General features: G+C 44.6%; 1 protein-coding gene across 4 annotated transcripts in view; it reads left to right on the top strand.

Moving 5' to 3' along the window:
* Positions 1–14,654, top strand: part of SREBF1 (sterol regulatory element binding transcription factor 1) — a 56,837-nt gene that overhangs the window by 29,490 nt on the left and 12,693 nt on the right. For all 4 annotated transcript variants that reach the window (XM_072650166.1, XM_072650165.1, XM_072650167.1 and 1 more), the window contains exons 2-8: positions 3,173–3,817; positions 4,354–4,499; positions 7,510–7,653; positions 8,237–8,455; positions 9,068–9,182; positions 9,918–10,129; positions 12,803–13,004. In XM_072650166.1, coding sequence (XP_072506267.1) covers positions 3,173–3,817; positions 4,354–4,499; positions 7,510–7,653; positions 8,237–8,455; positions 9,068–9,182; positions 9,918–10,129; positions 12,803–13,004 — 1,683 coding nt within the window. The remainder of the gene's footprint in view (positions 1–3,172; positions 3,818–4,353; positions 4,500–7,509; positions 7,654–8,236; positions 8,456–9,067; positions 9,183–9,917; positions 10,130–12,802; positions 13,005–14,654) is intronic.

Genomic DNA, 14,654 nt, shown 5'->3' with positions numbered 1-14,654 from the left:
GAAAGAAAAAAAACAAACCTTGAAGGGGAATTAGAAAACTTAGCTTCTTCTCCCACTCCTGCCCCTGAGCTTTGTGATTTTGGTCAAGCCAATTCACCTTTGTGAGCTTATCTTAACTCATCTGTAAAATGGGAGGATTGGGACTGGGTAATTTCTAAGGTCCCTTTTAGACTTTCTCGGATTGTGTTTCTGTCTAGGCAACCAAGAAGCAGCACACTTGGCTCTTTTGACTGTTATCTAGTGGCTTCCCACATACTCTGTAAACCTATTTATGTTTCTCTTGTCTCCCTTTTCCCCCTCTCCCCTTTTCTCTGTCTCTGCCTCTTTTTATCTCTCCCCTTCTCAGTCTCTCTCTGTTTCTGCCTCTCCCTCTCCCTCCCTCTCTCTCTCTCTGAATGTCAACTCTCTGTCTCTGTTTCTCTCTCTTTCTTTGCATCTCTATAATTTGTCTCTAATTTTCTCTTCCCTCTCTGTCTCTCTCCTTTTCCTTCCTCCTTCTTTTCCTGTATCATTCCTCTCCTTTTCTCCTTTGTCTGCCTCCCTCTCCCTTTCTCCTCTCTTCTCTCTCCTTCCCTCCCTCCCTCTTCCTTTCTCTTTCTTCCTCCTTCTGTATCTTAATTTGTAATAGAAAGCAAGGAGATTCGAAGCCTGACTCCAGCTCTTTCACAAAATCCATTTGTGACCTTGGGCAAATTGCTTCACCTATTTCCTCATCAGGCCAAAGGAGAGATTCAGCTAAATCCTTTGTATTGTTTCTTCCTGCTGTGTGTGGTTCCCATAAACCATAATTTTCTCTGTCCCACCTTCCTCTTTCCCTTCTATCCCACTCTCTCTGTCCCTCTTTTCCTTCACCCTCTCCATCTCTTTTCTCCTCCTCCCCTCATCTACCTCTCCTCTATTTTGCTTTTCTCCCTGATTTTTTTTCTTTCCTGCCAAGGCTCACCAGTATCCCCTGTAAGGGTAGCTTCTCCTGGTACTGCTCAGGGCTATTGGCTCAGGGCCCATTTAGAGCTCTTTTCTCTCATGGTCAGTGCTTGAAAAATGGACTTTTTGAAGCCTAAATATTCCTGAAATTTGACAAATCCTTTCCACCTTGGGAGCCTCACTCCATTCCCGACTCCTTGGGCCCCTGCTCTAGAGACCTATTGAGGCCAAGGTGAGGGGCACTTTATGAAATATTCATTGCTAGCCAGGTTGCAGAATAGACTTTAGGCCAGGCTGCCAAGGGAGCTCAGGTCCTGGAAGGTTGGAACAGAATTGACCCAGATGTTTGATGACCTAAATAAATATATTCAGGTGATCTGAATTGAAGGTGTGTGTTCATGTGGTTAATTCAATCATCAACTATCTGCTAATGTCTAATTATAAATTAATGTCCATTAATCAAATGTCCTGTGTGGTAGGTGTTGCAGGCGACAGAACTAAGTACAGGGTGTCCCAAAAGTTTAAGCTTTAATAGTTTGAAATGTCATGAAGACTTTTGGGACACACCCTATATATGACATGTTCCCTGCCCACAGGAATCCTAGAGCCTAGTTGGATGAGAAAACTTCTAACTCAGCTTCCAACTTAAGGTGGAATAAAGTATAATGTGCATTCAGAGGAGGGAGAAATCCCACAGAAGATTTGAACAATTTGATCTTTTGAAAGTTTATTCCCCTTCTCAAGCTCCTTCACTGTAAAATTAAGAATTTGGGCTAAATGATTTCTAAAATCCCTTTCAGCTCTGGATCCAAATGATCTCAGGAATTAAATTAGAATAGATGGGGGAGGAAAGGGTTTTGGGTAGAAGAAGAGCTTGACCAAAAATCAGAAAGGTGTGAAAGTGTGGGGTGTGTTTGGGATATGACCCAGTTGAGTTGGAGTTCAGTATATGAGCAAAGAATAATATAGTGAGTTTCGAAACAAATCATGAAGCACTTTGAATGGTGAAAGAGTTAGGACTTGGTTCATGTAGGTAATGGAGAGTCACTGAAGGCTTTGGGACACAGAATGAGAGATGGTATGCTCCTATGCTCAAAGGACCAGGGCTTTTGGAAGAATAGTACGACCCAGGCTTGTGTCACCTGTATCATAATGCCTTTTGATAAATGCTTACTGAATGACTAATATGGAAAAACGTCTTGCATGATTGCACAAGTATAACTTATATTAAACGGCTCATTGTCTTAGGGTAGGCAAAGGGAGGGAGAGAATATGGAACTCCAAATTTTAAGAAATGAATGTTACAGATTGCCTTTACATGTAATTGGGGGAAATATTACTAAAAAAAATGCTTGTTGAAAGAAGAAACTTAGAATTATAATAGTAGCCAGCATTCATGTAGCGATTTAAGTTTTGCAAAGCACTTTATAAATATCATCTCATTTTATCCTCACAACAACCATGGAAGGTAGGTGCTATTATTATCACCTCCTTTTTTACAGATGAGGCAACTGAGGGAGACAGGTTAAGTGACTTGCCCAAGGTCACACAGCTAGTCTGAGGAAAGATTAGAACACAGGTCTAACTAACTCCAGGTCCAGTGCTCTATCCTTTGTACCATTTAGTTGCCTGAAAAGGTTGGTCAAGACTAAGGGTGTGGCGGTAGAAGAGACAGAAAAGGAAAGGTTTGGTTCTCAAAGCTGGCTGGAAGGACTGGTAGTATGTACAGGGTGTAGAGGAAGGAGAAGTCAAAGATGATGCTGAAGTTTTGACTCTCAGAGCCTGGCAGGATGGGAAGGCCATCAACAGGAACTGGAAATTCAGGAAAAGGAGAAGTTTTTTCTGGGGAGACAGTAAATTGGGTTGCAGTCATGTTGAGTTTGAGGTACCCAAGGGATATGCAGGTAGAGATGTCCAGTGATCAAATGCAGATGTGTGTCTGGAGCTGTCAAGAGACATTCTGGCTAGAGATACATGACGGTGTGTATCGGTTGTATTTGTATGCTTACACACTTATGTTGGCATGTGCCTGTACATATGTACACATGTATACAGGAGTGTGCCCATGACTGTGTACATGTATCCTCATGGAAAGTATGGGAACTGTTTTTGTGATGGGATGATTAGTTCCCTTTGTTATTTTTTTTTCTCATTTCTTCCAGTGCAATGTTTCTGAGCAGAGAGGGAGGTGGAAGGGTGGAAATTGGCACTGTCCTTGACTTGTCTTTGTTCTTGTCTTTGCTTCCAGATATGCTTCAGCTGATCAACAACCAGGACAGCGAGTTCCCCAGTCTCTTTGACTCTAGCTATCCTGGGGCTGCACCCACCTTCCAGGATGTTGGCTCTTCTGGGGGCCTGTCCCCACCCCCCAGCTCTCTCAGCTCCTCCCTTGACAACTTTTTGGGAAGCACCCAGGTGCCGACCCACGTCAAGATATACCAGCCACCACCTCCTCCCTCTCCTGTGATGAGCAGCTTCCAGCCCCCGCAGCTGATAGCAGGGCCTGACCTGGGCCAGGCCTCTGCAGGCATGAAAGAAGAGCCCATGCAACTTTCCATCCTGCAGCATTCTCCCCCTCAGCTGGTATCCCAGCCTGTGGTGCCATCCCCTCTGGTACCACCACCGCCTCCCCCATCCCAGCCCCAGCTGCAGTCTCAACCCCAGCCCCAGTCCCAGCCTCAGCCCCAGCCCCAGCCTCAATCTCAGCTGCAGCCACCACAACCACAGTCACAGTCACAACCGCAGCCGCAGCCACAGCCACAGCCACAGCCACAGCCACAGGAGTTACAGCCACCAGGAATCATGGTGCCCCAGAGTTTTGCGACTCCTTCCCAGCCTCAGTTTACCTCTCCATCTCTATTGGATTACCAAGGCCAGGGCAGTTTCCCAGCAGGTAAGTAGTGGGCTGGGAGGGTTTGGGGGCGGTGGTGGTGTGTGTTCTGTTTACCTCACAGTGGAAGTGAAGGACTTTAGGAGTAAATATAGGGACATTCCAGATTATGGGGATTTATTGGGGGGGGGGGTGTTGATGAAGCAAAGAGGAAATAGGGAGGGCAATTGGAAAGGAGGCAGAAGAGGGGATGGTTGCACCCAGCTGCCCAGAGCAGTGGCCTAAGTTACTCCTGAGAAGATGCCCCCTTCAGAAAGGTCTCCCTCATCAAGGTCTGAAATTTCACCATTAGTTCTTCATTCCTTCAGACTAAGCATTGACCTTTCCTGTTCTTTCAGATTATGAATGCAGCCTGGGGGAGGGATAATACCTCAGTGAGAAGGAAGTCATTAGTTCTCTCCTGGCACAGAATGAGACCTGGGGAGGGAGGCAGGGAGGGGGTCTCTGAAAAGAGGGATAAAGAAACAAGAAATTGGGAGGGGTGACCTATAGTCCTAATGCCCAGGATGTTTACAGTTTCCTCTGTTTCCCCCTTTCAGCCATTCCTCCTGGTAATGTCCAGCAGCCCCTGTCCCCTCAAGGGTCATTGCCAGTTACCATCCAAGCCCAGGTTCAGAATATCTGCCCACAGCAGCTGCTGACAGCACCTGCCCAGGTTGTCCCTTCCCAGATCCAGCAGGTGCCAGTAAGTTGAACCACTTTCTTCTGTTGTGCAAGTATGGACCGGAAAAGCTGGCCTTATTGCCCTTGGGGGAAAGACCTTTCTTTGAAGGGGGAGCTGGGATCCTGGGAGATCTGGAACCTGAGATAAATCAGCCAGGGCTGAGGCTGCACTTGGAAGCACTTTATCAGAGGAATAAGAAAGAGTTGTTGTAGTTCTGTGTCTGGAAAACTAGGAGGAACTCACTCTTCTGCTCTTCCAAAATGTAACCCCTTGGTCTTCTCCCTCCTCCCCCTCCTTTCCCTTGCCTCTCCCTTCCACCCTGGGGCTCCCCAGCCCTCAACAAAATCTGAGACTGAGAAAGGATTTGAATGACCATTTTCTCATGATCACTATTTAGAATTAGCCAGAGACTATCAGTTTCCTCATCTGTAAAGTGGGCATAATAGTGGCACCTACTTGGATTGTCGAGGCTCAAATGAGATTATATATTGAAGTCTTAAAGGGCTATAGAAATGTCCACTGTTGTTAAAACACAGGTAAAAATAGTAATGACTGAATGAGGACAGTCCCATGTATGCATGGTCTGTCCATCTGGGAAGGCAGCGAGCCTTTCTGTCATTATTTCCACTTTCCTAAATTGTCACTGGTTTCCAAAAATCCATAGACTCTTAAAGTTGGAATAGACCTTAGAGAATACTTCATTCAACCCCTTAATTTTACAAAGTAGGAAACTGAAATTACCTTTTATTTATCTGCAAATTACTTCTTTTGAATTTCAAAGGGGAGCCTCTTTTAGTGTCTGGGATTATCATTATTATTGGAGGCTGTGCCTTCGTTTCCCCTTTGTGCAGCATTTTATAGATGTGCTGCACCACTCTCATCAAGAGTCCTCCTAAACCAAAACCATTACCCCACTGGGTGTTGGAGGAGTATTGGGCCCTTGCCTTGAGTTCATCTGCCCTAGATGTTTAGGGAAATGATAAATCGCAGAATTTGGGAGTGCCCTTTCCCCTAGGCAGCAGGCCTGTGTTGCTGTTTTGTCTTCAGACTCTGGCCTGGGACTTTGTTTTGACCCAGGATCCACCATTCTCCTCCAGAGTGGGTACCCACATTCCCAGTAGGCTGCCTTAGTCATCCATCAACCTCAGGCTAGGCAGGAATGATGTCACTTGTTGGGCAGATGCTGATTGACAAAGCACAGGCAGCTGATGACATTGGTGGAAAGTGGGCAAGGGATGGATGGATGGCCTCCTCCCCCTCTATTTGATCTCCCCGATGGATCCAGGTCTGAATGACTCATCCCTGCCCTTCACTTTCCTCTGAGTGCTAATAATCTCTCTCCACTGATGCTAAGGACTCCACAGAGTGAAAGTACCTCCTGGCCATCCTACCTATCAACCATCTTGTGCCTTCTAATTATTTCCAGGACCCCATTAGTACAAACTATCTATTGATAGTCCTGTTTCAAACCGAAGAGGCCTCGATGTTTTAGTCTGACCCCATATATACAACACTTCCATCCGCTGTATCATTTTTTCATTCAATCACCTTTCTCTGGTTCCTCGCTCTTTCTTCCCTAGTAGGCAGAGATCCCAGTCACTCATCAGACATCCATTCAGCTTCCCCAGCCAACAGAGGGAATGATAAAGCCCAGAATCTCAGAAGTTCTGCATTTTTGTTGTTGTGGGAGAGAGAGAGGCACTTATAAAACAAGGTCTTTGCCCTCAGACAGCACAGCCTTGGATACAGCAGGGTGCTTCTCTTTGAGAGGTGAACATGATCGTTTTTCTGACCAGTTAGGAAAGATTCCAGGAGCAGATTGCCCCCTGTTACCCACATCACTCCCAGGGAGTTTTTTCCTTTCTTTTTGTAAAATTCTGAACCTAAACCAAACCAAAACAAACAAAAAACAACCCCAATGAGCATTTCAGTCTTCACAGCAGACCACAAAAGAGGATTACCTCTGGTGAGTCTTTATTTCATACCTCCTTCCCTTTTTAATGTCTATAATAAACTCCAGTGAGCTCTCTTTAGCGATGCTGGGCTTCGTGTAGTTAGTGGTTGGCAGGGAGGGGAAGGCAAGCAGGCACTGTACTAAGAGATTTACAATTATTATCTCATTTAATCCTGAGAACAACCAAGAGGTAGGTACAATTAAGATCCCCATTCTACAGCTGAGGAAACTGAGGGAGACCAAAGGTTAAGTGCCTTGCTCAAGAGCGCACAGCTAGTAAGTGACTGAGATTGGATTTGATCCCAGGTCTTCCTGACTCCAGGGCTAGTACTGTATTCACTGTATCACTTAGCTACTTTCTAGGGGTATGGAATAGATAATTTCCTTTCAGTATTCACTATGATAGAGAAGCCAGATGTATAAAGACTGAGCAAGAGGGACTGTTGGGGTAGAAAGTATCTCAGAGGCCCCTAGCTGAGGCTTTACCATGGATGTGTCTAACACCTTTGTCTGGCACTTATCATGGAAAAAACAAGAGAACTTTTCAGGATCCTCTGGAGCAGAAGAATGCCTATTTCAGTGTTCATTGAGATGGCTCTGGTTCATGGGAGTATCCTAGCTCATTTGGGTTGGTAGATGGTTAATAGTGACAAGTGCTTTTAAAAATTAAATTAAAGCTTTTTCAATGAACAAAAATATTCTTTTCTCCCCTTCTACCTCCTCACCATTTAAAAGTAGAAAAAAAAATCCTTCATTCAGCAAAACAAATTCCTGTACTGGCAGTGTCCAAAAATGTCTTATTTTGTTCCCTGTATCCATCATGTTTTGTCATCCATCCTTTAGAACTGACTGGTGTCCGCATCAATCAGAATTCTTAAGTCTTTCAGAGTAGTTTGTTTTAGTAGTGTTGAACAACAAGCATTTATTAAACACTTATGGTGTGCCAGGCACTATGGTAAAAGCTGGGGAAACAAAGAAAGGCAAAACCAGTGATTTAGGAAATAAGGCTGGGAAGGGAAGGGAGAGGCTTCAGAATGACTTGGGTTCACTGACACATCTCCCATCCCTACTGCCAAGGTCCTGCTCCAGCCTCACTTCATCAAGGCTGATTCACTAGTCCTGACGGCTGTGAAGACCGATGTGGGCACGGGAGCGAAGACCTCAGGGATCAACACTTTGGCCACCACCACAGCGGTGCAGTCTGCCCCACTGCAGGTCCCGGTATGATAGACAATATAGGTGGGACTTGTGAGGGTGGGATAAGATGAGATGGGGCGGTTGAGTCATTGGGGGAAGACCAAGGTTGACCAAGGAGACCAAACTGCGGAATTCCCATTTATTTCTAATGCAGTGGGTACCTATGTGAATATGTGTGTGTGTGTGTGTGTGTGTGTGTGTGTGTAGGTAGGTGGATGGACAGATAGTTAGGTTTTCTAATACAACTGATATCTATGTAATTATGTACGTGTAGATAGAAAGATAGATGGATAGAAAGGTATTGCTAATACAGTGGGTACCTATGTGAGTGTGTGTGTGTGTGTGTGTGTGTGTGTATGTGTGTGTGTGTATGTATGTTGTCTAAATCCTGGGTAGGAACAACCCTTAAATTCTGGGTTACTTCTCCACACAGACCATCTGGAACTCTGATTACCTTCTTCCCACTGTATTAGGCCTTTCTTAGTCACTTTTCTTGGAATGTTCCCATCTTTCTACTTTTCCCCCGGCTCTGATACTCTCTATTTCTCTTCCCCTAACACACACTGCCCTGGCTTTGAGCTAATTACATGTTTCTTCCCCTGAACAGACCCTGGTGAGTGGAGGCACCATTTTGGCCACTGTGCCCTTGGTGGTGGATGCTGACAAGCTGCCCATCAATCGTCTTACTGCTACGGGCAAGACCCCCAGCTCCCAGAGCAAAGGGGAAAAGAGAACAGCTCACAATGCTATTGAGAAACGTTATCGATCCTCTATCAATGACAAGATTGTGGAACTAAAAGACCTGGTGGTGGGGACTGAGGCCAAGGTATGGGATAGAGAAGCATAGGAGAGAAATAAAGGGGGACAGAAATCAGAGAGGGAGATTAAGGCACATGGAAAGGGGGAACACTCAGAAATCCAGGGGAAGATGAAAGAGAATAGGTAAGAGCCAGACTGGAGGAAGTATCATAGGCCTAGAGCTAGAAATGACATCAGAGGCCATGTGGTCTGATCCTCAAAGAGAAGAGTCTAGAACAGTGGAGAGATTTGAGCCCACCCTTCCTCACTTAAGTATCCCAAAGGGTTCTTAACCTTTTTTTTGTGTTCTGGGTCTGGTAAAGTCTATAGAGCCCTTCTTAGAGTAATATTTTTAAGTGCACAAAGTAGGTAGGAGTACAAAGGAAACCAGTTATACTGAAGTACGATGATCGAAGTAGTGAAAAGAAAAAAAGCAAGTGTTTGGGCCCCATGTTACAACCCCTGAGCTAAATACACAATGTTCAGTATTTTCCCTATCATCCTCCCTTCACCCGAGGGACAAATCTAAGGTTTAACATTCAGAGCTAGCTCCAGGAATCTTTTAGCCCACACTGGTGAAGGATGCTGGGGGTGGTGACCAGGCCCCAGAATGCCAAGGGCCTCAATCATTCCATTCCAGCTGAACAAATCAGCCATCCTGAGGAAGGCCATTGACTACATCCGATTCCTGCAGCAGACCAATCAGAAGCTAAAGCAAGAGAACTTGTCTCTCAGGATGGCTATGCAGAAGAACAGTGAGTCTTTCCTAAGGGTTCCCCATGCCCAGTCTTCAGCCAGTGGATCTTGCAGGCAGCATCAAGGGTGAAGATGAAGCCAAATTGGCTTATGGTCTCAACTGAACAATCTATGCTTGTCACTTCCTTACAAATACCACATTGTCAGTGAAGGCAGGGGTCTTTGAGGAGTCCAGCAGCCTTGCTATTGCTACCCTCTCTAGGGGACTCCTTCCCATCTCCTGCCTTTGGTACAAGTCACATAACCAGCTTGAGAGTTGGGTGAGGGGGAGACCCCCTGACTGAGGTAACCCTTAATATGTACCAAGCACTATGTTAAGTGCTCAGAATACAAATACAAGAAAAAAGAAAAAAGATAGTCCTGCCCTTAAGGAATTTAACATTCTAATGGGGAAAGATAACACAAAAGTGAGCCAAAAAGCAAGGGAGTAGGGGGTGGGGGGGTAGGGAAGGGGCATGCTGGCTAAATCTGATGAGTCAGGATCAAAGCCAAGAGAGGAATGAAGGGTGACTATTCTGGACCCTTCCTCAAAATGGAACTTCTAGAAGGAGCTCACCAATGGGAAAAGGGGGACCACTGGGGCAGAGGGATATTCCAGGGTAAGAAGTCAGTTGAAGCATGATAGAGAATGAAAGGTGGCTGGCCTGGAGCTTTTCTTGTGCCCAAGTATGAACAATAGACCCTTCCCTAACTCTGATCTATGCCTTCTCTTTCTACCCTGCACCAAATCCCAGAATCCCTGAAAGACCTGGTGTCATCCTCATGCAGTAGTGGGAGCATGGACGTACCAATGGAGATCATCAAGCCAGAGATGGTGGATGCGCTGACCCCGCCACCCTCTGATGCTGGCTCCCCCTCCCACAGCAGCCCCCTGTCCTTGGGGAGTGGTGGCAGTGGCAACAGCAGTGACTCAGAGCCCGACAGCCCAGTCTTTGAAGACCCCAAGGTGCTTGACTGGGATGGGAGAACATGGCACTTGGGGGTTATCTGGGGACCTTCTTTCTTGTCTAACTCCATCACTTCCCCCATGGAGCCTCTGTTCTACTATCTCACCTAAAGATGTCAAAATAGCCACCCAGTCTCTGACAGGGGGACCAAAGTATGCTTTGTAGGAGGTTAAATCATGAACAAATTGATGAAGCTCCTCTGATGAATGAGTGTGTGGGAATGGATAGTCTTTAAACTCCTCACTATCTCTAATACTCTATCAAGGGTGGGAAATCTGTGGCCTTGAGGTCACATGCAACCTTCTAGGTCCCCAAGTGTGGCATTTTGACTGAAATTTGTTCTGTGAAGTCTGGATTCAGTCAAAGGACACAGGTTCCTCTCCCCTAGAAATGTTTCTGAGTCTGTGATGTGGATCTCAGATCTTCGAGGCTTCCTTAATATTTTAGGGTATATGTTCTCATCATTTAAAAAGCCCTGTTTGAATCCATATTTCTAGTCTGGGGTTCATAGGATCATTGATTTAATAATATGACCTAGCATTTTTATAGCATTTAAGTCTTGAAAAGCTCTTTATATGTTATTTCATTTAATCTTCAAAGATGAGGAAACTGAGGCACAGAGAATTTAAATGATTTGCCCAGAGCCATCCAGCTACGAAGTATCTGAGGCAGGATTCAGATTTCAGCTCTCCCTAATTTCAAGTTCCAGTACTTATCCTTCAAACCACTTGACTCAAGAGGACTTTGGAAACCCTGTAGCCCAGGGCCCTTCTTTTATTTTTCCTTAAAAATGTTTATGTATTTTTTCCAATTAAAATGTTAAAATTTTTTCCAATTAAAATGTTAAAAATGTTAAATTAAATTAAAAACAAATTTTAACATTCATTTTTTAAAAAATTGAGTTCCAAATTCTTTCCCTCTCCCATCCTTGAGAAAGCATGCCATTTGACATAGATTATATAGGTGCAGTTATGCAAAACATATTTCCACATTAGCCACGTGGTAAAAGAAAATACAGACTAAAAATAAATAAACAAGAAAAATAAAGTTAAAAAAAAAATATGTTTTGATTTGCATTCAGACTCCAACCGTTTTTTTTCCGGAGGCAGATAACATTTTTCTTCATAAATCCTTCAGAATTGTATTGCTGAGAATAGCTAGGTCATTCGCAGTTGATCATTGTACCATACTGCTGTTCCTGTGTACAGTATTTTCCTGGTTCTGCTCATTTCCCTTTGCATTGGTTCATGAAAATCTTCTCAGGTTTTTCTGAAGTTTGCCTGCTTATCATTTCTTATAGCACAGTAGTGTTCTCTCACAGTCATACCATAGTGTGTTTAGTCATTCCCCAATTGATGCTTTTGCTAAAAGAGCTGCTGTAAATATTTTTGTGCAAATAGGTCCTTTTCCTTTTTTTTTTAAAAATCTCCTTGGGATACAGACCTAGCAATGGTATTACTCAGTCAAAGAGTAATTTTTTACTCTTTTAAGCACATTTTTGTAGCTCTTTGGGCATAGTTCCAAATTGCTCTCCAGAATGGTTGGATCAGTTCACAACTCTACCAACAATGCATTAGTGTCTAGGGCCCTCATTTTACAGATGAGAATGAGTTCTGTAAAATTAAATTCCATGTGAAGTCACAGCTTTTTATTTTTCCCACTTCTGAGGGCTTCCTAGTCCTAGTGTCTGGAATTGAGTGAACAGGTCCAGCTTCTCTCTTCTTACCCAGTTTGTGAATTTTTAGATTTCAGCCATAAACCCTCCTCTGATGCCTTATCTTTTAAATACTAAGTTCATAGCGTTGTAAGGGACCTTTTGAGACCATTCAGTCACCCTCCTTTTACAGATGAAGAGACTGAGACACCTATTTTCCTCAAGGTCACCAGGGGGAAGTAACTAAGCTGACATGAGAAACTAGAGGCTTCTAACTCCCATTCCTGTTGATCTTTTCAGTTTGCTTGAGCACCTTCTTTCTTTTAGGCACCTAAGTCAATCCAGCTCTTGGCCTGGGGCATGTGACCTGACCAGGAGGTCAGTAAGGGCTGATACCCCAGCTCATGGGCTTCTGTCATTACCCCTTGTCTCCTAGCCATCCATTTATTAGGAAAAATAAAAAATATTCCTTACAAAAAAAAAAATTGGGAAGGGTTAGAGATTGAGTCTAGAAGCTCCAATTTATTTTTAAAATTTAATTTAAAAATAGAATTAAGGAAAATCCTGGTAAGGTTTATTTTTTCTTCCTCCTCCCTTCTTCCCATTGGGAGAAAAACAGAAAAACGAAACCCTTGTTACAAATGTTCATGGGTAAGCAAAATATATTCCTGCACTGACCACATCCAGAAATATGTGTTTCTTTTTGTATATCTAGTCCATTTTCTCTGTCAGGAGGTGGGCAACATGTTTCATTACAAGGCCGCTGGAATCAAGATTGGTGGTTGCATTAATCAGAATTCCTAAGTCTTTCAAGCTAACTCCCTCATTCTACAGAGGAGGAGCCTGAAATCTAGAGATTCTAGAGAACTCATTTGATGTAGGTTACGCAGGAAAGTAAATGGTAGCTCTGGAATTTCCATAACTTCTCCCCAACATTCATTCCTGAACATTGTAGAGGAGTCCTCTCTCCCACCTAGAAAGAAGCTAAGGCTTCATCAGGCATTTCCTTGTGTTCCAGGTGAAGCAGGAGCAGCTCCCCTCTCCCAGCAGCCTGGGCATGCTGGACCGATCTCGGTTGGCCCTGTGTGCCTTTGTCTTCCTCTGCCTTTCCTTCAACCCGTTGGCCTCCCTTCTGGGCAGGAGCAGTGGCCAGAGCCAGGCTGACACCACCACCATCTACCACACACCTGGACGCAGCATGCTAGGCACAGAGGGCAAAGGTGAGGAGTGTTGAGAGTGCACACAGAAGCTGAGTATGCAGGTCACTCAAGTGGGAGGATTCAGGAGGTACCTGAAAATGATCCCAGACTGGTCTCCGGAGAGGGTTGGTATGCAGGTGCCTGCCAAAGCTGTGTCAGTTTTCAAAAGCTTAGACCTGTTTTTCAGGGTAGTTGGAGAGCAGGGTAGATTTAATTCAATTTGACAAATATTTATCGAGCTCCTCCCATGTGCAGACACTGGTGAGTAGACAGAGTTTTAAGAAAGGTGCCTGTTCTTCCCTTCATGGAGCTAGTAAAGGCATGTCAAGTACAGACATAAGTATAATCTGTAAGTAAATAAAAGAAGTACGGCATGTAAGAGCGGCTGCTAGCCCTTACGTAGCCCTTTAAGGTTTACAAGTGCTTTACATATGACACCTCATTTGATTCTTAGAACAACCTTAGGAGGTATGCACCATTGTTATCCCCATTTTACAGGTGAGAAAACAAGGTTGAAAGAGATTTAGTGACTTTCCCAGGGTTATGCAGCTCGTAAATGTCTAAGGCATGATCAGAACCCAGGGATTCCTGATTCCAGGTTTAACACTATACCTACTGTCCCTTCCAATCACTTAGCTGAACAATGCCTGAGAGGAGAAAGGTCTAAATGACCGAGGAGAGCAGGGCAAGTTTCATGGAGGAGGGGCATTTTAGGATCACAGACTTGGAACACACAGCCCAATCTCTTGATTTTACAGAGGAGGAAAATGAGGTCCTAGAGAGAGGGGTTAAGGATTTTGTCTAGGGTCCCACAGGTATTAATTAGCAGAATTGAGACTTCAGTCTAAGATCTCTGGTTCTAAATCTTTCCAATGTCATTTGGATTGTGTTTTAACGAATGGGTAAGAATCCAGTAGGTTGTGGGGTAAGGTGCCATTTTAGGCATAGGATGGTGAGAAAATGCAGTGTGGGTATATGGGAAAGTGAGTGGGACCATTTGGAGCAGAGAGTACAAGGAGAGGAGTAATGTGTAAGTCTCAGGGTCATAGATTCAGAGCTTGAAAAGGATTTAGACATCATCTAGTCTGACCCCTTCATTTTACAGATGAGGAAACTGAGGCCCAAAGAGTCTAAGTAGGTTGTCTACCACATGAGTAGTTAGTGGTAGCTCATCATCTGACTTCAAGGTTAGGTGGTGCCAACATGAGTAGAGCCTTGAATGCCAAACAGAAATGGACTCATTGAGTCGTGGGAATCCACTGAAGGGTTTTGAACAGAGAAGGGACGGTTTGGAGTGGGATAGAGGCAGGAAATAGGAGACTTCGGCAGTGCTGTAGACACAAGGCCTGCAGTAGGACAGGGACAGTGGGAACACAGAAGACGGGATGATTGAAAACTCTCTTGGATATAGCACCGACAGGCTCCAGTAATAGTTGTATTTGCTGAGGAAGAAGTGAGCAGAAAGGGCTGTTGGGTTTGTGCTTCGTTCTCAGAGGCCCATGACGTCAAGATGATGACGTGACTTGCAATTGACTTTGATTTGAGGGAGGGAGGGCTGTGCAAGGTCACCAGCCTCACTTTCTTCTCCTGAGCCATCTGCGTCCAGTGGCCTGATATTCATCAGGATGGCTGGAGATGGCCCAGCATGCAAAGGGAGACGCTGGCCCTTTC

This window comes from Notamacropus eugenii, chromosome 3, assembly GCF_028372415.1.
Source record: "Notamacropus eugenii isolate mMacEug1 chromosome 3, mMacEug1.pri_v2, whole genome shotgun sequence".
In the NCBI taxonomy this organism is placed as follows: Eukaryota; Metazoa; Chordata; class Mammalia; order Diprotodontia; family Macropodidae; genus Notamacropus; species Notamacropus eugenii.
This window is presented reverse-complemented; position numbering and strand designations above follow the sequence as displayed.